The sequence below is a fragment of the Procambarus clarkii genome, chromosome 74, assembly GCF_040958095.1.
Source record: "Procambarus clarkii isolate CNS0578487 chromosome 74, FALCON_Pclarkii_2.0, whole genome shotgun sequence".
NCBI lineage: Eukaryota > Metazoa > Arthropoda > Malacostraca > Decapoda > Cambaridae > Procambarus > Procambarus clarkii.
Window position 1 is genome coordinate 11,875,963 of NC_091223.1, and position 26,402 is coordinate 11,902,364.

At 39.5% G+C, this 26,402-nt stretch overlaps 2 protein-coding genes across 2 annotated transcripts in view; one reads left to right on the plus strand and one right to left on the minus strand.

Annotated features, from left to right (window-relative positions):
- LOC123767310 (uncharacterized) overlaps positions 1-26,402 on the minus strand; it is a 270,450-nt gene that overhangs the window by 185,505 nt on the left and 58,543 nt on the right. The window lies entirely within an intron of this gene.
- Positions 15,829-22,632, plus strand: LOC138356718 (uncharacterized). Its single transcript, XM_069312931.1, has 2 exons — positions 15,829-21,612; positions 22,108-22,632. The coding sequence occupies exon 1, from the start codon at positions 17,189-17,191 to the stop codon at positions 20,549-20,551; it is 3,363 nt and encodes a 1,120-aa protein (XP_069169032.1). The 5' UTR covers positions 15,829-17,188; the 3' UTR covers positions 20,552-21,612; positions 22,108-22,632.

Below are 26,402 nucleotides of genomic sequence, written 5' to 3' on the forward strand. Positions count from 1 at the left end.
CTCGTCCTCCACTCCACTTCGACCCCCTCCTCGTCCTCCACCCCACTTCGTCCCCCCTCTCCTTCGCCCTCAAAAAGTGCTAAAACAAATGTAAGGGATTCTGATGTCTTGCTTTCGCTTTTCTTCTTACTTTTTAATTATTTTAATTTTCCGTAACAATTTTACGGACGTTGTCTACCATATGTCACTTATAATTGTTAATATTTTCTTAAAGCCTTTAACCTAGGCCTACCCCCGACCAGCCTATGTCCGTCCCGAACCCAAGACCATTACCCCATGCAAATTTGGGCGAGACTAGCCCCAAGTGTCTGACTTCTAAATTTAGACACAGACATCGTATAGTTATTAGTCTATAATATCGCTAAGCCGCTAAGCCAAGAAATCATCTCATCTCAAGATAGTCGGGAATATTTTTTTACTAAATATGAGCTGTGTATATATCCAATATGAACGTTAACATAAAAATATGTCCAATATAAAGTTTTTAAAGTAAATGTTAGGAGAAAGTTATTACTAAGAGGACCTGCATTAAAATATGTTGAGTTAAGAAAACAGCTCCTGGCCTGTAAGATACTTCTCAGAAAATTTCGGCCTTAATCTTGCAGAACCGTTAAGTGCTCAGGTAAAAATTCGCAAGATCGAATAAATGAGAATGAGTTGGAAGAGGTTTGAAAGAAGGTAAAGAGAAGGAGGAGAGGAGGAAGCAAGGAGAGAGAGGGAATGAGGGTGCAAAGTACTACTTAATTTGGCTCTGATATCTTCTTTTCCTTCCAGTACTGATCCGCTCCACTATTATCTTATTTTTTATTGTTACCTTCTCTTCTCCTCTCCTCTCCTCTCCTCTCCTTGTCCGTCTGGTCGGCTTCTTCCCCCCTTTCTTATTACGGACCAGAGGACACACTTTTTATATTTAATAGTTTTTATTTTGCAACATCTTAATTTCTCTCTCTTACTGCATCTTACCCAGCATCCTCCATCCTCTCACTCCTCCGACCCAGCATCCTCCATCTCGTTCCTCTCAAGTCTTATTTAAAACCTCCTCTTCACATTTATCTTACATTTTGAATTTCCGTGTAGATTTTGGATGTGGAAAAATACAAATCAGAGCATCTGTGAGGCTGGCAGGGTGGAGAGAGTGGTGGAACACTGCACTCCTGGCAGGGTGGAGGGTGTAGTGGAACACTACACTCCTGGCAGGGTGGAGGGTGTAGTGGAACACTACACTCCTGGCAGGGTGGAGAGAGTAGTGGAACACTACACTCCTGGCAGGGTGGAGAGAGTGGTGGAACACTGCACTCCTGGCAGGGTGGAGAGAGTAGTGGAACACTACACTCCTGGCACGGTGGAGAGAGTGGTGGAACACTGCACTCCTGGCAGGGTGGAGAGAGTGGTGGAACACTGCACTCCTGGCAGGGTGGAGAGAGTGGTGGAACACTACACTCCTGGCACGGTGGAGAGAGTGGTGGAACACTACACTCCTGGCACGGTGGAGAGAGTGGTGGAACACTGCACTCCTGGCAGGGTGGAGAGAGTGGTGGAACACTACACTCCTGGCAGGGTGGAGGGTGTAGTGGAACACTACACTCCTGGCACGGTGGAGAGAGTGGTGGAACACTACACTCCTGGCACGGTGGAGAGAGTGGTGGAACACTACACTCCTGGCACGGTGGAGAGAGTGGTGGAACACTGCACTCCTGGCAGGGTGGAGAGAGTGGTGGAACACTGCACTCCTGGCAGGGTGGAGAGAGTGGTGGAACACTACACTCCTGGCAGGGTGGAGAGAGTGGTGGAACACTACACTCCTGGCAGGGTGGAGGGTGTAGTGGAACACTACACTCCTGGCAGGGTGGAGGGTGTAGTGGAACACTACACTCCTGGCACGGTGGAGAGAGTGGTGGAACACTACACTCCTGGCAGGGTGGAGGGTGTAGTGGAACACTACACTCCTGGCAGGGTGGAGAGAGTGGTGGAACACTACACTCCTGGCAGGGTGGAGAGAGTAGTGGAACACTACACTCCTGGCAGGGTGGAGGGTGTAGTGGAACACTACACTCCTGGCAGGGTGGAGAGAGTAGTGGAACACTACACTCCTGGCAGGGTGGAGGGTGTAGTGGAACACTACACTCCTGGCAGGGTGGAGGGTGTAGTGGAACACTACACTCCTGGCAGGGTGGAGGGTGTAGTGGAACACTACACTCCTGGCAGGGTGGAGGGTGTAGTGGAACACTAAAGATTTCCACACCATTCACTTTCTTCCACTCCTTTTCTTCCTCTCCACTATTACGACGTTTTCTCCGTTTCATAACATTTATTTCCCTCTTCTTTGCCACCTGCACATGCATACTCAAACAACACCTTCCCTCCACTTCCACTCTCCCTTTCCCTAAATCCTACACTTCTCCCTACCAAATCCCTCACTCCCACTGGAACCCTGTCTTCCCTCTCCTCTCTCCCTCAACTCCAATATTTCCTTCTCTCTTTTCTCCCCACCCAGACGAGACCAGACTCTTACAATTCTCCAATTGTTGGGTTTCAGGTCGTGATTGTAAATGATGGTTTGACCAACTCTGCCAAAACTTTATCTTCTGTGCCTCCTTCAGCACATTTTCTATCTTCGTCTATGTGGTCAAAACACTGTGTCTGCGTGTCGCTCGGTACATGTCTTGGGTGTCCCTATCTTTGTCCATGAAATCTGATTTTGTCTTTTAGTTGGAAATTTTGTCTTGACTCTTCTTTGGGAGTCTTAAGCTTCTCTGTGCCCTTGTGTAAAACATTTTAATTTTTTTCTTAGACATTATCTATTTCATCTCGCTTTCTCTATCTCTTCATCTGCCTGTCAGTCTGTCGGAGGGAGCCGTTCGGCCGAACGGACAGTACGCTGGACTTGTGATCCTGTGGTTCTGGGTTCGATCCCAGGCGCCGGCGAGAAACAATGGGCATAGTTTCTTTCACCCTATGCCCCTGTTACCTAGCAGTAAAATAGGTACCTGGGTGTTAGTCAGCTGTCACGGGCTGCTTCCTGGGGGTGGAGGCCTGGTCGAGGACCGGGCCGCGGGGACACTAAAAGCCCCGAAATCATCAAGATAACCTCAAGATAAGATTCCTGCACACATCCTAACAGATACCGGAGATATCTAGACCAGCAATATTGAAATAATGAACAGACACATCGGCAACAGTTGATTAGATGTGGCCGAGGCACAACATATCACTCATTCAACTTTCAATAGTTAGCTTACTCTTAGGTACACTTTACCTTCCTCTAGATCAAGAGAACCTCCTCTTTACATCACACACAGAGATCACACTAACGTGATGCATCAAATGAACAAATCCACAAGGGAAGCTCAGTCGATTAAGGCAGTGTCTGGGATGCTCCCGGACGCAGGTTCGAATCCTCGTCACGGCCCTTGTGGATTTGTTTCTCTTTACATCCACCACGTCTGCTGCCCCAATCAACATCGACGATGTAAAATGTAAACCTCCTTTAAACCTAATGAAAATCTAGTATAAACACTATTTTTCCACTTCCTATAAACTTGTGTAAACCTCATCCACCGTTAATACAAGCTTAAATTGAAGCCAACATGTACAAATATAGAGTTTGTCTTAAGAACACTTTGCGCAAGCATCGACAACATTTCCGAGGAAACTTATGAAGCTCTCGTGCATATTTTCACCTTTTCACATAAAATTAATTATTCCTGAAAAAAAGGCAATTCAAATGTTTTTGTATAATACAGTGAAAAGATTATACATAGCTCATGTTAATTTATCATTGTCAAATTATATACTAAATCGTCTTTCAAATAAGACTAAAACATTTGTATGATTGAAATATTCTTAAATTCTAAAATATTCATGTAAATACCCTTCATGCTGTTCTGTATATATAAGAAATGTGTACCTTCGTACATGTGTACATTATATCAAATGCACCTTTGATATAAGGAGAGGCACTACGGGCTCACCATAGCCCGTGCTACTTGGAACTTTTTGTTCCAGGTAGCGAATCTTTAACAACAGATATAAGAAATGTACTGGACGAATCATGAGAAGAGATGGAAGTGAAAAAAGCGACAAAAATACTTAAAATATCCCGCATAACCCTGTCGTAGCTCAGTCGATAAGGCAGTGTCTGGGATGCTCCCGGACGCAGGTTCGAATCCTCGTCACGGCCCTTGTGGATTTGTTCATCCCGCATAATGTTTCACGACACTAAAGGACACTGAAGGAGTTCTGAAATTGCACAGTTTATCAAACAATCAACGAGACGATTACCTCTGCAACTCTGAAGGGAAAAAGGTTTTTTGGGGAACGTCTTTATATGAAGCGACGCAGAAAGATAAGTACCTCGGGCCGGTCTTCGCAAGCATAAGAGCATCGTTACTGCCAGTCTGAAAAGTTTGTTCGGATCCTGGTTTATGCAGAATTCCCCGAGAGACTTTTATGGTTTAAAATGTGATGCAGTTTTATCTGCTGCGTGGGGTTAATAGGAGGAGCAGGTGGCAAAAGGGAGAGAAAGAGAAAGTGAGAGAAAGAGAAGAAAAAGAGAGAAGAAAAAGAGAGAAGAAAAAGAGAGAGAAGAAAAAGAGAGAGAAGAAAAAGAGAAAGAGAAGAAAAAGAGAAGAAAACGAGAAAGAGAGAGAGAAAGATTAACACTAGTATGAATATGGATGATCGTATGGAAACCCTTAGCAGCACTTGGACAACAAATGTACCGTATGATCAATAATATGGAGATCAACTTTCACAGTTTAACAACGAGAGCGCTATGCAAGTTTCTGAGATTATTTAAAACATTTATTTGCTTGAAGAGTACGACACAGTGCTGAAGAATATGGCAGATACATCAGTCAACCGTATTTATTCTTAATGCTCAATCGTCCAGTCAGATCAGGTCAAGCTATAGTTTTCTTGTTTGTTTCTAAAGGCTTTAAGGATATGTAGTCCTGAGTTTATAGATGATGAAATTAGTGTCATTTATAGCCTAGGTTTCAATTTAAAATATCTTAAGTCATTTATTGATAAATCCATCCACATTGCTCGTAACACTTACTTTACCTCGAAAAAGAAAGAAGAATTAATTCTGTCATTTCATGAGAGTTTCAGTGAAATTCTAAAAATTACTAAAATAACACATTATCAATGTATCAATTAGGAATCTTGATATAAAAAAAACTAATAAAAATTCCCATGGTAGTTCTAATGGATGTTGGTGATAAATTCCACGTAAATATTGTAGTAGGTTCTATGTTGGCCAGACAGGTAAAGTCTTGACCAGAAAATAAAAACATAAATATTGAATAAAAACAGTTCTAGATTCCAATGTCTTATTTGTTCACTTAAAGGGAGTGTAATCATTCAACTGACCGGACTAATTCATGCACATTTACGAAGTTTCATTAATATATCTTTCAGTAACGGATTTAAATCTTCATTTATAACAAAAAATGTGAATTAGACAATATTTGTGTAAATCCAGAATTATAGATTATATAATTTTATAATTGATAAGTTTGTGACATTGTTTACATAATTGTATACCTAAGTTTATGTGTAGTACACTCCAAGAATGAGGGAATACCCAGTTAATATTCCCCCTGAGTACCCAGGGGGTACTCAGTGGATATCTACCCCAATTAATCATCTCGTCTACATGTCGCAACTGAAAACTCCACACCACAGAAGGATTCGAACCTAGACAGCCAGGATCACAATGCACCTTGGCGTACCTGGTACCATAACCGGAAGACCACACGGACTGTACTGTCAGACCCCAAACCAGTGAAGAGTGAGGGAGGATGAAAGAAAGGTGAAAGGAAAGATATAAAAGGGACTATTTGGAGAAGGAAAGCAGAGAGAGGTATGAAGAGATAAAACCATGAAGAGGTTGTACTGTGGAAGATCGATTGGGTTCACAATTTACAAGTGGGAATGTAAAGGAAGTTTTAATATTCATTGTTTTAAGGAGAGGGAAGTTCTTCACAGGCAACTTGGTGGTATCTAACCACAATTCTTCGTTAATTCCCAAATTCTCTTCCACTAAAGAAGGAAATTTAAAAATTTATTCTTGAAAGTCAATTTTGCACTTTCACATACACACGCACGCACGCACGCACGCACGCTCTCTCTCTCTCTCTCTCTCCCCCCCCCCCCTCTCTCCTCCTTCCTTTCTTTCTCGTATTTATCACACTTTCGTCTGGCTCGTAGCCATGACCATTAATTAATTATGTTATCACCTTCATGGGATGAACCTGTCTTCACCCTTGTCACCATATATCAGCCTTTTTCCCCTTCCACAATCACTTTTTCCCAATTCCTGCTTTATCAGATTCATCTCTCGCTTGATTTAGTGCCCAACCGTGTGATTGTGTCGATCCGGATGTTAGGTGATAGTTTTGTGTTTATTTACTATTTGGAAATAAAGCATCGAGCTGTTAGCTCTTGGGTCCCGTCTTTCTAACCATCAGTTGTCAAATGTACTGATTCTGATTTACTTTCGTCTATCAAATTTTCTACATATAGCTCTCTCTCTCTCTCACTCTCTCACACACATCCCCCAGGATGCAGCCAATAGTAACTGTCTAACTCCCAGATAGTCTATTTACTGATTGGTAAACAGAAGCATCGGGTGAAACCAACTTTGCCCGTTTGTTCCTGTCTCGGCCGGAAATCTGTCTCGGATCCATGGTGTGCGAATTTAGTAAGCTGTTCTCGTGTGTGAGTATGTGTGTGTATATGCTTGTGTATGCGTGTGCATGTGCGCGCGTGTATGTATGTGTGTTACCTATATATAATTATTTATTATTGTCAAGATTTTTTCAAACTTTTCAATAAATATTTCCTCTTCAATAATGTTTTTGAAGACCTATAACCACAGAAGATAATGTTATAGAGGGGACCCCACAAACCGTAAGTTTGTGGTTTTGTCTCTGCTTAACTGATTAAAATTCGGTAACATATTACAATAAATTGTTTTATAAAAGGAAATGAATTTTCTCATTGAAGGCTTCACAAAAGTCGTGAATGTAATGGGAGTTGCCTCTTTAGCACACCACATTACAGAAAACGAAGTATTTGAATCTCTTCTAGCTTCCTCAATCCAAGAACCGTGTTTTGTAGATACTTTTATATGAGGCGCCTTATGCATTTTTCGTCCTAGAGGCTAAGGATCTCCAATGTTGTTATAACATAGTACTAATGTCCCTCTCTCTCTCTCCTTACAACCCCCCTTCCCCTTCTCGCCAACCTTTCCCTCTGCAGAGATTTTACATTAAAGTTAACGTGTCAGCCTTCAGCAGTTCTCCACACCTGGATTCCACAACATGCTGTTAACCACAATTGGACTCTAAAGGTTAGAAAACATGCACAGTTTAGTAGGCATTATTACCGGGTTGCTGTGCGGCGGAAAGTCATCTTGCGAGATGTTGTAAAAGATCTCTTACTCTGCCGGTATCTTGTAATACTGTTCTATATTGTAAACAGAAAAAATATCTGGATAACTGACCCTAGGAAATTGATTACACTAGAAATTGATGTGATGGAGGCAGACTCCATGCACAGTTTCAAATGAAGATATGATAAAGCCCAATAGGCTCAAGGACTTGTACACCAATTGATTGACAGTTGAGTGGCGGGGCCAAAGAATCGAAGCTTAACTACCCGCAATTACACTTAGGTGAACACTAACTAGGCTCATTTGGTCATGGCCGACCACGTATGGGACCAGCTGCTCATCCACACCAACCTTCATTCTTCAACATCAGAGAGGAAAAAATACCTCCTTGGCGCCATAGACTGTCGTGCACATCTGTAGCTTCGATTTAATCCCCAAGAACCACTTCGACGGTTTAACAAAAATTAGTAATTGTTAGTAAAATTAATTAATAAAAAATAAAAATTAATAAAAAGTAATTAGTAAAATTAGTAATTGTTCATTATCCCGAGGACCAACATGTAATTACCTTGTGTTTACTGCTCCAAAATAATTACCATACAAGCACACACAAAGGAAACATTCTTAGTAATTTACAAGGCACGTTTGTAAAAAGTTTATCACACTTTTGCTTAATCAAAAAGCGATCATTAGTGAGGACCAAACCGATATTTATGGCCAGTCATTAAACCATAATTACCCCAAATCACTAACAGTACAGCGATATGAGCGGGGAGCGTGCGGCTCCTCGATTAGCTGGTTGAAGGGTTGGGTGTCCGGAGAGGACAAGACGAGACGAGACGGGACACTATTGGTGGGAGATGTGAACACCGTTAATCTAAATGAAGTAACTCCTAAATGTTACTCAAAAAAGATTTATGAAACAAACAAAAGATTTATGATTATGTCTGAGATGCTCCCGGACGCAGGTTCGAATCCTCGTCACGGCCCTTGTGGATTTGTTCTTATGAAACAAAGTATGTAACGCTTATTATGATTGGGTGTTCAGAATAAAAGAGACGGAATAGGGCGGAGAGATTCGCTGGTAAACGAAGATATACGAGTCCAGGCAAATGATTAGGTAGAAGAAGATAAATGCGAACTGAGACGAAAATTTGACTGAATAAAGAAGACAGGATGAAACAAGGCATTAATACAGCTTACTCGTATACAAGTGTGAAGGGTAGATGAGACAGAGAAAGAATGAGAAAAATCATTATTAACATGGCACTAAAAATGCATTGTGAGGAGGAACGTTCTGAGAGAAAGTTACAGAGGCTATAAAGAAAGCTCCCAGCTGACGAGTGTTGGAGAAACTGTGATTAAGGTTGAAGAGGAGAGGACGAAGAGAGAGAGGACGAAGAGAGAGAGAGAGAGAGAGAGAGAGAGAGAGAGAGAGAGAGAGAGAGAGAGAGAGAGAGAGAGAGAGAGAGAGAGAGAGAGAGAGAGAGCGTGCAGAGAGCAAGCCTTTGAAAACAAAAGCAAAAAGAGAGCAAGGAGAGAAAACGAGATATTGAGAACGAAATAAAAAGAGAGCGAGAATAGATACTGGAGAAGAGGTAGAAGCTCCACCTCTTGCTTTGTCTGGCAGGGAGCAGAGAAGGAACGCAGTTTTCTTCGCCCGGGTGCGAGACACATTATATGAATATCGAATTTTAAAGTGGAAACTTTTTTCAGTGGCTATTTGTGTGTTGAAGGTGGAGCAAAGTGTCCCTCCTGCACAAGGTGCGATGATATGTACGGCCGTTGTGCTGTAGTATATTGGCCACAACGACACTACCTGCGGGTTGAAGGGTAGCGGCATCTGGCCACTGAATTATTCTACTGGCGATGCAAAATGAGACTTCTTGTGGCAGTTACAACAATCAACTAATTAACCTTTTGCAGGTCATATTAACAAATTTCACACTAATGTCTGAAAAACTAATGCTGTATATCCGATCTTAAAAAAATTCCTTGCACTCAAAATGAATCAAAATATGTGGATAATCTTTCTTCGAAATAACTTCGGCACGGTGATTCATCCGAGAAAGGTTCTCTGGGCAATCTAACGAGTCATTACCGCTAGTAACCTTCTTGTGATCTGGCAGTAGATACAAAACTAAATTTTCTCGAGAACACTTGAGGAATTCAGTTTTTTGCAGCGAGTTGCGAAACCTCCCGTAATTAAGGTCTTTTAAAGGATCTTTCTTTTCAGATCTGTTTATATTATATATCGTTTTGATGACCAGACCACACACTAGAATGTGAAGGGACGACGACGTTTCGGTCCGTCCTGGACCATTCTCAAGTCGATTGAGAATGGTCTGCATACTCATCGCCTGCATATATCGTTTTATTGGGAGGAAAATTAACACTCAAGCTAAGTATTGAAGATATGACTTTTGTTTGTGTGACTCGCGAGAAATTCTATGAGATGCTGATGTAAGAGTTGTCTTCCGCCGGCTAGAGTCATTACAGTCCGGTGTGCTGGAGTGAAATTCAGAAGGGTGCTTCTGAAGATTATTAAATACGAAAGTACTTAAGGAAAATTCCTGTCAAAATTCTTCCTCCATGGTCTGACATTGTCTCATTGTTCATTACGTGTTATTTTTTTCGTGGTGTATACACACACACACATTATATATCATTGAGAACTTAGTCATTTCCTTCATGTGTAGCGAAGCTTTCATTTCTCTCTCCTCTGCTTATTTCTGTCATCCTCTCATATATTAAAAGTTCAGCTGCGTATTACAGCCTGAAAATATACCTCATCTCTCATTCAACTCGCTCGATACAGTGCACGTTAAAAAGTGGTCAGTGAATAATTAACATCTTCGCTCACCATGTCACAAGCAAAGGAATACAAAATCATATGAATAATAGCGCCAGATGAACAGTTAAATGGGAACGTATTTTCCCTGTTAAAGAAAAGCGTTCTTTAGTAAGCCTTATTTATCCAATGTTCGTGTGCGTGACAATTTTATGTGATGAGTTGGTTCGGAGGTGGGAGTAAAGGGGATGAAATTGTGGAAGGAAAAGGGTGGGAAATACATTGATGAAAGAAGGAATAGGGAGTTGAAAAAAATATATTTTCATTGATGTCGTTGATGTTATCGTGCTGTTGGTTAGCAGTTGAAACCACGCGATCAATCACCACTAAGAAAAATTTTCGTTGTATTCTTCATAAATACTTTTCCTTGTGAGCAAACACGCTTCCTATCACGAAACATGGAATTAAGAAATTTTAAATGTTTAGTTAATACAGCCCTAAAAAGAGTGATATATTGTAGCTGACACTTATTATTAATTAATAATTAAATTAGCATCTCATACACGATTAATCAAGTGATATCATTCTATAATCGAGGGTAATTATTTTAGCAAAACCTACAAGGGGGTACATCGTGAGATATACCTTGTTCAACGGAGTTTAACAAACGACGTTTTGCTTTTGTCCACAATTATATACAGATGGTTAACCGGTATAGAGTGGTGGCCTCAATGGCCATTTAGTGGATGACAATCCTTAAGCCCTACACCAACCCCCCCCCCCGACTAATACCCAGGCACACTATCTACTAGGCGTTTTAGGTGTTGAGGTGAAATTAAATCAGTGTATAACTGTGGATATGCTTGACTAAGCATGACATGATGAGCTCATTGTATCCGAGGGTCACTGAAGGTCTCCTGTGTTATGCCACCCTTCTCTCACACTAATGGTTGACCATTACTCTCACATTAATGGTTGACAATAACTCTCACGCTTAATGGTTGACCATTGCTCAGACCAACAACATATGGCTCTCTCTCTCTCTCTCTATTATATATATACTTCCTATATAAACAAATATAGTCTCACGCGATCTCATTATTCTAATAATTTATTTTTCTTTTTGAAACTAGGAGTTAAGACCATGTTTCGCGTCCTCTTTATCAAATAATTTCCTGTTGTGATGGTGAGCAACTGAACCCGAGTCTAATCTGCCAAAAAAACATTTGTCATGAAAGCAATTTCACCGAGACTTTTTCCCCGCCAACACCACTCTAAACTGCCACCACGATACAGGGCCATAATTCACGGTTTTAATTTACTTCCACACCTCACAACCACAGTGTACCTCAACACCTCACAACTATAGTTCACCTCAACACCTCACAACTATAGTTCACCTCAACACCTCACAACTATAGTTCACCTCAACACCTCACAACCACAGTGTACCTCAACACCTCACAAACACATCACATATTTAAAATATACTACAACAATAGACAATTAAAACTTACAACCAATACATTTAACTATAAAAATTAGCCGAAAGACTTCATTACTGCCATAAAACTAAAGACTTCTACAAGCCCAATCCAGAAATAAGAGATAGAAAGTTTCAATAAAATACCTTGATATAGATGAAAAATTCAAGAAGAGATTTCTTTATTTAGTTTCCCAAAATATTTCCTATATTTTGTGTTTCCCAAACTCAAAGTCGTTTAATAATTTATTTTTAATATAACATTAAAGTGTCTCTTCACCATAGCATTGTTTCCAATTCTTCCCAAACAGTTTCTCGGTCCAAACTCTTAATTATTTATATCCGTTTTTAGCTTGGTTTTAAGATGACGCGTGGACATCTCCATATAAGCATTTATTAAACCACAATTTTTCATTTTTCCTCGCCTTAGTGTCTTTCATCTTTCTTATCTTATCGTAAGCTGTCTTCAGGCGTTTCTCACCCGAACATATCTTATCGCTTGAAGCTGTCTTCAGGCCTTTCTCACCCGAACATATCTTCCCATCTTTCGTCACCCTAAGTATTGTCTTGAGGTATTATTTACTCAAAGACACATCAGCCGTTTCACAACATAGGACTATATGTCAGTCTTATCACACTAAGACCCATTAATAGTCTTTTCCCGGACTAGGAACGTCTCCTCACCCTAACACTGTCACGGTCTCTCAAGTGTTTCACGAAACCTGTCTCCAATGAATTTATTACAATACACTTCGCATAAATTTAAAACACTGGAAGTTTTCTCCATTAGTGCGATAAATGGCCTTTTCCACTCAGGGTTCTTTTGCTCCGAGAAGGCCAGGCTGGTTTTTAACTCGGGGATAGTCATAGGCTGGTAGGGATCAACCTCCTTGCTTCTCCCTTTGTAATAAGTGATAAAGACTGATGCCACACTCTATCCAGACTAACGTTCAATCATATTAGTTTCAATATGATATGGAAGATAGTGAAGGGTATGGAAGATGGTAAAGGGTATACAAGGCTGTAAATGAGACAAGAGGTAGTTGAAGAGGATGTAAGCTGTTGAAAGATAAGATTCATTTGTCGTATAAAAAAAAGATCAAATTTTTCCTGCTCTTGAGTACTCACTATTCCTCACCAGAGCATTTTGTTCTTTGTCTCAGTACTCTGAATGTAACTATATGTTGTGGGAAATTTTTACCCACCATATCTAATAATCATCTAAGAAATGTATAATTTCTATATCATATCTAAATCATATCAAAATCATATCTAAATCGTATAAAAATCATAAGAATCATTAAAGATTCATTTTATAGCTTGATCCTGGATGACAATGGCACCATGAACACGTACGCAACAGGGGCCCTTTTGATGCCTACGTGACTTTGTACATGATCTCTCAAGGATCCAGAAGCTTCTAGAAGGACTTCTTAATTAAAAAACTATTGGAACATTGATTCAACATCCGGTAGGATTAAAAATCGAATCCTTAATAAGATTCAGTGGTACTTTCAAATACTACTTATAATCTTTAAATCTTATATCTAATTATATTATAATCACATCTTATCTTAATCATAAGTCTAGACTGTAAAAATAATCAATCAATATTCATAGAAGGCTACCGTGCTCAGAGAGCATGGCAGGGCGATGGGGGGGAGTGAAGCGCCCACCAACAAGCCCAGCGGCACTCCGCGTTTGTTTACAAATGAGTGAACAAGTGACTGATCCTTAGCGAACATTACCAGCTCAAGGACACCTTATCTAACATTTTTATCGCCAGTGAATACTCTCTAGAACTGGGGGAGTACCTGGACAATATCTACAAGGAAAATCCTGGAACATTACATAAATAAGAGTGTATAGTGGAGATCACGGTGACACGGTTTCCTCCATCTTCATTCTTTATCTTTATCATATCATTCTTCTGCAACTGCAGGATAATCACTTAGCAACGCTACCAGATCATCATACAGCAACGCTGTAGCAAAATATCGTGCCTAAACTCGACAAGAGAGTTAATCAGTCTGGCAAACTTGTCAGACAGGCACCCCGACTGGCAGAGAAGTATATTGAAGGTTATTTGGTATATGATTGGCCAATTGTATGCTTGTGTAGCTTTAATATCCTATAAATCTGTCTGTTGGTTAAAAAGCGAGGCTAAGCCTCATACATCGGTACGTTTATTAAAATTGTAGTGTAGCTGTGAATCTTATCCAAGCACTGAACCTCATGAGTGTCCATTCTGTCAGAAAAGAATTCAGCCTCAATAAGTAAAAACCTCACAAGTGTCCACGGTCTTGGAAGAGATTCAGTCAAGCTAACTGTATAAAGTGAATATGTCTGCATATATATTTGAATATATAAATTAAGTTATCAATTGCTTGCTTAGTTATTTATAAGTTATCATATAAGTTCATTTAATTGAATATAATTTCTAGTACTAAGTTAATAGTATTAAGACTACATTTAAGGTCATTTATTTATACTTTTACAATTTAATTTGTTGTTTATAGTATAAGAATCTATTGGCTGTTAAGTTATGGTACTAGGTTAGACTATGTATGTTTAAATCCCTGATTTAAACAGAGCCAGTGTTCAGTCAGATAACTGAATTTATCAAATCTTATCCTTGTATAAAATACAAGCTGATGTGAGATCCCTGTCTACAGGTGGATTGGAACTTCTATCAACAAGTCATTCACCCCACCTGTCCCTTACAGCCCACAGTCTGTCATTAGGAAAAGAGGATCTAGGATTTACAACCCTAGCTAGAGATTTTAGTTGAATTAATTTGCAGACAGTAATTTTTTAATTTAGTTCAGTACAAGTCCCTGGTAGTCTCCTCTTATATCAATCCCGGCAGGTTTTTCCCACATTAATGGTCCTTCGAACCTAGATATTAATGGTCCTTCGAACCTAGATAATAATGGTCTTTTGTACCTAGATATTTATGATCATTCATTTACCGAATATTTCAGTGCCAAATACATAAGAAACTTCTTGATTTTGCATTGGAATAATTCTTACATATTCTAGCCTAACCTAGCTATCAGCCAATATTTATCATAGCCATATATCTAAGTAAACAAATAGTTTGCAGTGGCTTAAGCCACCATATCCATTAACTAGTAAGCATTCATAACAAACTGATATTGTTTTGTGTTAAGAAACCACAGTACTTAATTATATCAGTGTCACAGACACTGCACTGCATCTTAATCATAAAATACCATTACCTACCTCATTGTGGTAACATTACATATATATTTAAGTGTATTATCTAGCATTATCTCTAATCTACTGATTTTCAGAGCTGCTCATTACATAATATTCTTTAAAAAAGTGTTATCATCACTGTAAGAGCATTCCTTACAATCTAACCATAATCAACTATATCATACCCTATTCAAGGTAAAACCAGTAGACATTCTACTGTATTTTATCAAACAATTATTATGGTAACAGATTTTGTAATAACTTTGCAAAAATAGTGCCATTTACTATTTTTAAAAAATTATTACAAGATTTACCAACTTGGTGCATTCGTGCATTCGGGTCACAAATCAAATTATTACAGTACTTTTGATAATTGAACACCTGCTACAACCAGATTCCAGGGAGGAAATGAAGGACGATCTTTGGAATCATTACCTAAGTAGACAGGAAAGCTCATTTATCAAAATACATTAACATCATACATATTTATCAGAAAAAAGAGAAAAATCTCGGAATCTCCAAAACTCGGAAAAGGTCAAAATGGCTGACAGTGTTCCACCAACAGCTGAAACAGAAAAGAAAAGGACACAAAGTGTCTAAAAAAATCACTTGAATCTACAGCCTACAGACCATTTAAATCAGGTGATAGACAAATGTCATCATCACTTGGCTACAATAGTCTACAATTGGGGATTAAGACCAATCTTAATCTCACATCACAATCTGAAAGGCTAACAGCCCATTGACAATGTCAATACAAATATTATCATCCATCTAAGATAACTATCTTAATCCAAGAATAAAGTCTTGATCACTTAATCTCATGCTTTCACTGGAGTGAAAGCAGCCTCAAAAAATCTGAAGTTAATCAAGCATCTCAAAGAGACTTACTTAATAGAAAAGGCAAAGCCGAGAAAAAAGCAAAAGCAAAATGCTTCATCACATCATGAATAATGTAGATACACATTATTACAGATACAATTCATCCTTTAAGGAAATCCTTGGAGGAGTACAAGTGTTACATGCTTGTATGACCTACTTGCATGTAATTACTTACCTACAAGTGTTACATACTTGTAACAACATCTTATCACAAAGCCAAATCTTTGATGGACTTCGAGCTTACGTACAAAGATTACGAAGCCGAGGAAAACTTAGATCTCAAGAAAAAATCCACAAAGGTGAATCCACGGACAAAAGCAAAAATGTCCAGAATGGCAGTCAAAAATCAAGGCAACAAAACTCCTCTTCTGCAAAGTGGAAACAGAATAATGTTGGCTCTTATGCTATATCCCCCACAGTTAACAGAACTGTAGGAAACCAAGCTCCTAAGACAGATAAGACAAAAGGAGCTACAAGTGCCCCAAAATGTTTATTCTGTCAAGAAGCACATACCATTTATCAATGCACAGTTTATGAAGGCCGTGCCAGTCGAATCGATCGACTGAAATCTCTGAACAGGTGCATCCGTTGTCTACGGAAGCACGATACAAGTGAGTGTATCACTCAATTGCAAAACTGCCAATATTGTCATAAAAGTGTACATCACACAGCACTCTGTAGTGATATTAACACTCAATCCAGATCACAGACTTCCAATAATCAACATGCATCTCAGGCAAAGCCCAAAGATGATAATACCACAACAGCCGTACAATTCTGTACAGTAATGAGCAATGTCAACGACTTGGATACAGAAATTGTTACAGCAGCCATATTGCCTACTGCACAGCTAGAACTATGCAATCAAGGAATTTGTATTCCAACTAGAGGCTTTTTTGATCAAGGGTCACAGAAAACCTTTATCAGTAAAAAGATGGCAGAAGATTTACAACTTAAATCTTCAAAGCAAGTATCTACATCCATATCAGGGTTTTTTACTAATTCTGGTCGTAGAACCTTTCCAGTAGTAAAACTCAATGTCTGTCTAGGTACATCCCAAAGGACAGTAGAAGCCATAGTAGTTGATAAAATTCCTACTGAAATGGAAGTGACTGGTCTGACAGCAACAATTAAATTCCTAAAAGAAAAAGGAATCCAATTAGCAGATCCTCTACTTGATTCTGACTACATAGGAGATATCGGAATCCTGATTGGAGCTGACTACTATCATCGATTCATTCTGGGATCAGAAGAATCTATGGGTATGAATATACTCAAATCAGCAGGAGGCATATTGATGACAGGACCTATACTAGATCTTGAACCTTCAACTCCTGAAAAATCACATCATACAGAAACTGTAATAGTGGCATGACTAGGCAAAGAACAGTCACCACTTAAAATCCCCCACATGATTGATGATGGATTAGAATCTGTACCTCAATTGTGGGAACTTGATGCCATAGGAATAATTCCTGAACAACCAAGTCCTGATGATGTCTGTGCATACAATCAATACTTAGAAACTGTACAGTACAATGATGGACAGTACTGGGTAAGGCTACCATGGAAAATCAACCATAAAACCTTACCTACCAATTATCACATGGCTTATAGTCAATTTAAATCTCAACTAGCAAAGCTAAGAAAAAGGCCTGAGCATTTAAAACTCTATCATGAGATTATTGCTCAACAATTAAAGAATAAATTCATCGAAGTCGTGAAACATGACAATACGCAAACAGGCCATTTTTTACCTCACATGGCTGTAATGAGAGAATCAAAAACAACTCCTTTACGGATAGTTTTTAATTGTAGCTCTAAATCTGGACCCCAAGGAACCAGTCTAAATGATTGTTTGCAAACAGGTCCAAGTCTAACTCAGAAATTGTATGACATACTGTTGAAGTTTAGACTTAACAAATATGCGTATTCAGCAGATATAAGTAAGGCCTTTCTAAGAGTTGGCTTGCAGGAAGAAGATAGAGACTTCACTAAGTTTCTATGGGTAGAGAACCCAGAAGATGTCAATAGTCCTGTAGTGACTTTCAGATTCTCTTCAGTTCTTTTCGGCGCGACAAGCAGTCCATTTCTATTGCAAGCAACTCTAGATACTCATCTGAAGAAATCATCAAGTCCCTGTAAGACTGAAATCAGTCAAAATCTATATGTAGATAATTTTCAAGGGACAGTTAACAGTACTACTGAACTGTTACAATTATATCAAGAGGCTAACAAGGAGCTACAAGGTGCAAACATGCCACTACAATCTTGGGCCTCTAATAATGCAACATTGAATAATCAAATAGCAAGAGATTACCCTGAATATCACGTACCAGAATCACAAAAGGTGTTAGGTATGGATTGGGATTTAATCTCGGACACAATATCGATCAAATCTGTGCCAGTAAATTACAACATCACTACAAAAAGGGATTTGCTTTCACAAGTTAGCAAAGTATTCGACCCACTTGGTCTACTAAATCCTTTGACTATCAAGTGGCGTTTATTGGTGCAAGAAGCATGGAAGGCTAAGGTTGGTTGGGATGATCCACTACCAATCCAGTTACAAAAAGCTTGGATGGAAGTGGCTCAAGAACAAACTTTAGTTGAAAAGATAATCTTTCCGAGACACATAGTCGAGGAAAATGAGGAAGTATCACTACATGTATTCGCAGACTCGTCAGCCAAAGCTTTTGGAGCTTGTGCTTACTTAGTGACTTCTAATCAATCATATCTTATCACCTCTAAGGCCAGAGTAGCTCCATTAAAAAAGAGGACTTTGCCTCAGATGGAACTAACAGCACTGCTAATTGGAACACGCTTAGCAGTACATATCAAACAAGTCTTGTCTGCCATGAACATCAAAGATGTCATCATATGGTCTGACAATGAAGCTGTCTTACAATGGGTACGAAACGACAACTGTCCAACTCCATATGTAAAAAATCGCGTCTCGGAAATTAAAGAAATTTCCGCAGGCTTTCAATTGTTGCATGTACCAACAAAGGATAATCCAGCTGATCTCTTATCAAGAGGTATGACATTTAAACAGTTTGCAAAGGCAGATATTTGGTTTCATGGGCCTCGATGGTTAGTGAATGGTAGTTGGCCTGAACAAAAGCCACACGTCATTACGACACAAACCGTAACTACCACCAGGCAGCAAGCTCAAATATCAGTCTTGGATTGTACTCGTTACTCCTCGCTCATCAAATTAATCAATGTAACACAGAACGTGTTTCATTATCTCAGGAAAAGAGGTATAAAATTCACTTTTCCTGATGCACTTATCTATTGGGTAAGACAAGCCCAGAGAGAAACTTATGGGAATAACTATGAAAATCTTCCACATAAGTTAAAACACAATCTCGGTCTGTGGATAGACCAAGAAAATCACAACATTCTGCGTTGTGGAGGGAGACTTAAACACGCAGATATTAATCTAGATACCGTGCATCCATGGCTTTTACCAAAAAATCATTGGATCACAAGGTTGATTGTGTTGCATACACATCAACAAATCATCAAACATGGAGGAGTGTTAGACACACTCACACAAATCAGACAGCAGTACTGGATTCCTCAGGGAAGACAGTCAGTCAAATCAATCTTGAAGAATTGCATGATATGCCGAAGGTACGATGCAAGAACTTGCTCCTATCCAGGGCCACCACCCCTACCAAAGGAACGAGTGGTCCATCTACAACCTTTCGAAACGACAGGAGTAGATTATACAGGAGCAATATATCTAACAGGGACTGCAGATAAGCAACCTATCAAGGCATACATCTGTCTGTTCACCTGTGCTACCACCAGGGCAGTACATCTAGAGGTAACACCCGATATGACTGCTCAATCATTTATTCAAGCTTTCCGCAGATTCGCAGCACGCCGATCATGCCCTAAGCTGATGATTTCAGATAACGGAGCAAACTTGGTAGCTGGAGAAGCATGTCTACGGGAAATCTGTTCCCATCCTGCAGTTACTTCCACACTGGAACAGCGTCATTGCAGATGGAAATTTATCCCTCCGAGAGCCCCATGGCACGGAGGATTTTATGAACGGTTAATAGGAACTGTAAAAAGATCCTTGAGAAAATCTCTACACCGTCAGAAAATCAATCTTCAAGAACTCCAGACAGTAATCACGGAAATAGAATCAAGGGTGAATAACCGGCCGTTGACTTACTTGTCTGAGGATCCTACTCAACATGAGCCATTAAGTCCTGCCCATCTAATGTATGGAAGACTTCTGACTCCAGTACCATCTCTAGTGGATGATGAGATCAGAGATCCCTCATATGTGGGTCAGAGCGAGTTGGTTCAGGGGTATAAGCATCTGTCCAGCATAATCCAAAAATGGAATGATGTTTGGACAAAAGAATATCTTACATCTCTACGAGAACATCACTATGGGGCCAATGTCCCACATAATATATCTAATCTCCAACCTGGCGATATTGTCTTGGTAGACAGTGATGGCCCTAGGGCTGACTGGCCATTAGGTAAAGTTGTCTCAGTCCATCCAGATAGTCAGGGGATTTTGAGAATAGTCAAAATCCTGTCTAAAGGAACAACTTCCCTGAAGACATTGGACAAACTCATCCACATGGAATCAGTGAGCCAGCTGCAGTTAGATCATGAGAGACCTCAAGACACTCTAACTCCACAAGACCCACAGACTCCTAACAGACACAATCGTCCACAACGGACAGCAGCAGAAAAGTGCAAGCACAATCTGCACTTGTATTATCAATCCAATGGAGAGTAAATAAATACATATGGTTACTATTGTCCTAAGTATTGGACTCTGTGCCAGTTCTCTCCCTCTGGAAGATGTGGGAAATTTTTACCCACCATATCTAATAATCATCTAAGAAATGTATAATTTCTATATCATATCTAAATCATATCAAAATCATATCTAAATCGTATAAAAATCATAAGAATCATTAAAGATTCATTTTATAGCTTGATCCTGGATGACAATGGCACCATGAACACGTACGCAACAGGGGCCCTTTTGATGCCTACGTGACTTTGTACATGATCTCTCAAGGATCCAGAAGCTTCTAGAAGGACTTCTTAATTAAAAAACTATTGGAACATTGATTCAACATCCGGTAGGATTAAAAATCGAATCCTTAATAAGATTCAGTGGTACTTTCAAATACTACTTATAATCTTTAAATCTTATATCTAATTATATTATAATCACATCTTATCTTAATCATAAGTCTAGACTGTAAAAATAATCAATCAATATTCATAGAAGGCTACCGTGCTCAGAGAGCATGGCAGGGCGATGGGGGGGAGTGAAGCGCCCACCAACAAGCCCAGCGGCACTCCGCGTTTGTTTACAAATGAGTGAACAAGTGACTGATCCTTAGCGAACATTACCAGCTCAAGGACACCTTATCTAACATTTTTATCGCCAGTGAATACTCTCTAGAACTGGGGGAGTACCTGGACAATATCTACAAGGAAAATCCTGGAACATTACATAAATAAGAGTGTATAGTGGAGATCACGGTGACACGGTTTCCTCCATCTTCATTCTTTATCTTTATCATATCATTCTTCTGCAACTGCAGGATAATCACTTAGCAACGCTACCAGATCATCATACAGCAACGCTGTAGCAAAATATCGTGCCTAAACTCGACAAGAGAGTTAATCAGTCTGGCAAACTTGTCAGACAGGCACCCCGACTGGCAGAGAAGTATATTGAAGGTTATTTGGTATATGATTGGCCAATTGTATGCTTGTGTAGCTTTAATATCCTATAAATCTGTCTGTTGGTTAAAAAGCGAGGCTAAGCCTCATACATCGGTACGTTTATTAAAATTGTAGTGTAGCTGTGAATCTTATCCAAGCACTGAACCTCATGAGTGTCCATTCTGTCAGAAAAGAATTCAGCCTCAATAAGTAAAAACCTCACAAGTGTCCACGGTCTTGGAAGAGATTCAGTCAAGCTAACTGTATAAAGTGAATATGTCTGCATATATATTTGAATATATAAATTAAGTTATCAATTGCTTGCTTAGTTATTTATAAGTTATCATATAAGTTCATTTAATTGAATATAATTTCTAGTACTAAGTTAATAGTATTAAGACTACATTTAAGGTCATTTATTTATACTTTTACAATTTAATTTGTTGTTTATAGTATAAGAATCTATTGGCTGTTAAGTTATGGTACTAGGTTAGACTATGTATGTTTAAATCCCTGATTTAAACAGAGCCAGTGTTCAGTCAGATAACTGAATTTATCAAATCTTATCCTTGTATAAAATACAAGCTGATGTGAGATCCCTGTCTACAGGTGGATTGGAACTTCTATCAACAAGTCATTCACCCCACCTGTCCCTTACAGCCCACAGTCTGTCATTAGGAAAAGAGGATCTAGGATTTACAACCCTAGCTAGAGATTTTAGTTGAATTAATTTGCAGACAGTAATTTTTTAATTTAGTTCAGTACAAGTCCCTGGTAGTCTCCTCTTATATCAATCCCGGCAGGTTTTTCCCACATATGTCACATCTCAATCACTGACGTCCCCTCAACGTAACTTATAACTGGACCTCCTGCAGGAAAGTCCTTGCAATTATGTTCTCCTTCCTTTATTAATATAGGGTCCATCTCAATTTACTTGTATCCAATCTTCTTTCATCAGTAATGGTATGGCCAAAATTAACCCACAAAATATCACAACTTTCATAATTTCTGTCGTTTCTGCAATCTTGATAGTCCGTCAGTATGAAAATGTTTGTCCATGACATTGTATTTTCTAGTTAATAATGTGACATGTATGACAGGTGTATGGATGTACGACATCATTATGATGCGCCATGTAACATCCAGCACAGGTTAGGTGGCAGGTTGACTCCCTTCTGAGTACTTTCTTACTAATGTTGTATCCTGGCCTGGTCGGTAGAGCGACGCCCACGTGTATCACATACCATAATTAGATAAAATTCTTGAGAGAAGTTTTGTCATAACATAAAAAGACATTTTTCTATTCAGCAAAATGTATCCCCTGGTAAATTATGACTCATGAAATTTAACAAAAATTCGAATCAAATTTAAGTCTCCACCCCCCCCCCCCCCCCCCTCTCTATCACGACCTACCTGCCATCATGCAAATTTCATTTTTATAAAACTAGCAAAAATTTTAGGAGCAATTTCACTTCGACGGTTCAGCTTTATGGCCAAAAATTATGAAAACTTGTGGTTTCAATTTTTATTCCAGACTTGTTGACAAACTGCATTTTTCTTCCTACTCAACTTAACACTCAGTTTTGGCAGAGATTTATATTTAAGTGTGTGGATATGTAAACAAAATTACATTTGTTTGAGGGGTCGGCCAGAATGTGTTTATGCGGGTAAGATAAAAAAAAAAACTTCGAGAAGTATAGAAGTATAGATATGAGCAAACCGGTTCCTGTGTGGAATAATATGTTGTTGTTGTTGTTGTTGTGTAGTTGTATTTCAGGAGAGGGAGAATAACTGAATATTTTTGAGCGATATTCTTAACTGTGTATTGTATATTTGATTATATATAAATATCATTATTGATCAGCGATCAATATTCCTCTCAACTCCTGTACTTTTCAAGTAATAAACCTTCCTCCAGATTTGTTCATAGAGGTGACGGATGGTTCAGTTATTTTTCAGAATAATATAGATTTGGTTTACATGAACCTTAAATAGTATACATGGAATTTGTGTAACATGAAAACAAAACCACCTTGTTGCCTAATCATATGAAGTCTCTTCAGCCTTTCATATATATTTTGTTTTTTTAACTCTGGCGTCAACTAATTCAACTCAGGTTTCCGAGGAAGAGTAAACCCTAACTAAACCCGTGCTTGAATTTCGGAATATTGGCATTTTCCTACAGATCCTCTCCTTTCTTTTGCATTATATATTAAATTTATTTTATTCACACATAATTGAGACCGGCATGCTGTATGGTTCGTCCTGACTGACTCCCGTTTTGTTCATTAGTTGTAGTTCTTCTGTCAGCAAGGAGGCCTGGTCGACGACCGGGTCGCGGGGACGCTAAGCCCCGGAAGCACCTCAAGGTAAGTTTCCCAGCAGTTCACTTACTTCCAGAAATTGTTTAGCTTTTTATTTGTTCAGCAAAGGGCCTTGGCTCCTCCTCTTATTGACCAAAGATAAATCTTTCTTGGTTAAAAAGGGTCTTTCATTATTTCCCTTAGTCTCAATTGATTCCTACTTATATCTTTGTAATGTTAATATTTTCCGGGGCATTTGAGGTCGAAAGTGTCCCTTTCACTTCTGGCAGTCCCCTTTGTTCTGTTGTGAAGACCTTTGCTACTCTTTGGTTAGGTTCGGGTTGGTTTTATTCGTTTATATTGTTATTGTTTTGCTATTGTGATTGCTATAATATTCTATTGTTATTATCTATTGTTTTTTTCGACGAAGTAGCAACATAAAACGTTTATCTAGTTTTTTCCGTTTCCAGTCACTAAAACACCATTAAGGCTTTGTGTCTTGTGTGCTCTTCGTGACCTCGTCTAAGTGTGTTATTCGATACGCAGGTGGTAAAGGTTTATCAGTACTTCTCTTTGCGTTCTGTCATACTGTCGTCTATGTAGACAATACATTCTTACCAGATCTGGACAATTTTGCGCCTATCCTTCACTTTATTTACCTCTGTGCATTAAACAGCAATTTTGCACCTTGATATAAAAGCGATTGTGTACTGGGAAAATGATAATGCTTAGTAATCTACTAACCACTACTAATCCCTGAAAGTTTTGAATTAAAATGTTTAATATCTCCTGTTATCATTCACTAACATCATTGATCTGCCTCTCGTCCACAGCCATTTCACCCACCAGCATCAGGCACCTCGGCCGCTCTCATTCACCGACATCATTGATCTCTGCCGCTCTCCATTACATTAATTAACTATGCCAGGTATACATTCTCCAGACTGAGCACAAACCTTTGTCAAATGTGATCTCTAAGGCGCTCGCCTTGACCCTCTCACTAGCGACTAGCCCGAAGGAGAGACAAGAAAGAAGGGTGTCTTGAAGAAGGGGTACAAGGGCAATGGAGTATGGGATAAACATGAGAGGGACAAGATGAATGTAAGTAGGACTGAGGACAGTGATAAATTGTTAAGGGGAGTGAAGTGAGGGAGAGTGATAGAGAGAAAGGAGATAATATTAAGGTTCGAAAACAATAATGCGAGGGAAGCGAGTGCTGATAAGTAAGTGGTAGGAGATGAAAAGCAAGAAGTTGGGGAAAAGACTGAAGGGTAGTAGCTTGATAGGGTGCGGATAAGTAAGAATAGGTGAAAAGTAATGAAGAAAAATGGATAACGGTGATTAGGTAGAAGGAAGAGAGATGTATGTACTCTTAGTGTCTATAATTGATGCATTAACCACCACTTTTCTTCTAAATAAAAAAAAAATTCTAGCACATCTCTGAGAAAAAGTCAATCTATGCCAGTCACGCTTTTAATTTATTTTCTGATGATTGAGTTTTGGTTAACTTAAATACCTAGTTTGATCAAAGGTTTCAGGAAGAGGTTGTTTGTGTGTGTACTCACCTAGATGTACTCACCTAGTTGTATTTGCGGGGGTTGAGCTCTGGCTCTTTGGGCCAGCCTCTCATCTGTCAATCAATTTTTTTTCACTCGCACCCAGAAAAACTGTTTACCTCTCAGGTACCTACTTACTGCTAGATGAACATTGGCATCGGGGTGAAATAAACTCTGCCCATTTGTTTCTGCCTCCGCCAGGGATTGATCCCCGGTCCCTAGGACTACGAATAATGAGCGCTGTCCACTCGGCCGTCAGGCCCCAGTTAGGGGGCCCACAGGTCAGACCCTCTGTGTGTGTACTCACCTATTTGTACTCGCCTATTTTTGCCTGCAGGATCGAGCACCGACTCTTGGATCCCGCCTTTCGAGCCATCGGTTGTTTACAGCAATGACTCCGGTACTATTTCCCGGAGTGTGTGTGTGTGTGTGTGTGTGTGTGTGTGTGTGTGTGTGTGTGTGTGTGTGTGTGTGTGTGTGTGTGTGTGTGTGTGTGTGTGTGCGTGCGTGCGCGCTCGCCTAGTTGTGCTTGTAGGGGTTGAACTTTGGTTCTTTGGTCCCGCCTCTCGACTGACAATCAACTGGTGAACAGATTCCTGAGCCTACTGGGCTCTATCATATCTATATTTGAAACGGTGTATGGAGTCAGCCTCCACCACATCACTGTCTAATGCATTCCATTTGTTAACTACTCTAACACTGAAAACGTTCTTTCTAACGTCTCTGTGGCTCATTTGGGTACTCAATTTTCGCCTGTGCCCCCTTATTCTTGTGTGTGTGCGTTTATATATATATATATTATATACATACACACACTGTATAGGGAGAAAATGAAGGTTTTCTCTCCAGCTCTGAAACATTGAAAAAATTTTGTAATCACGGAAGGTGGTGGACCTGGCGGACCGCCGTCAATAATGCCACGGGCTGGACGGGAGGAACAGAGTAAAGGACTGGAAGACGGTAGACGGGAGGGGAGAAAAGAAAGGTAACAGTGAATAAAGAGACCCGAAGGTAGTAAGTGAAGAAGAAGAGAACAGGAAAGAAA

Bases quoted from the DNA above. Each gene is read 5' to 3' on its own strand.
- LOC138356718 (XM_069312931.1), top strand. From the start codon at position 17,189: ATGATTGATGATGGATTAGAATCTGTACCTCAATTGTGGGAACTTGAT.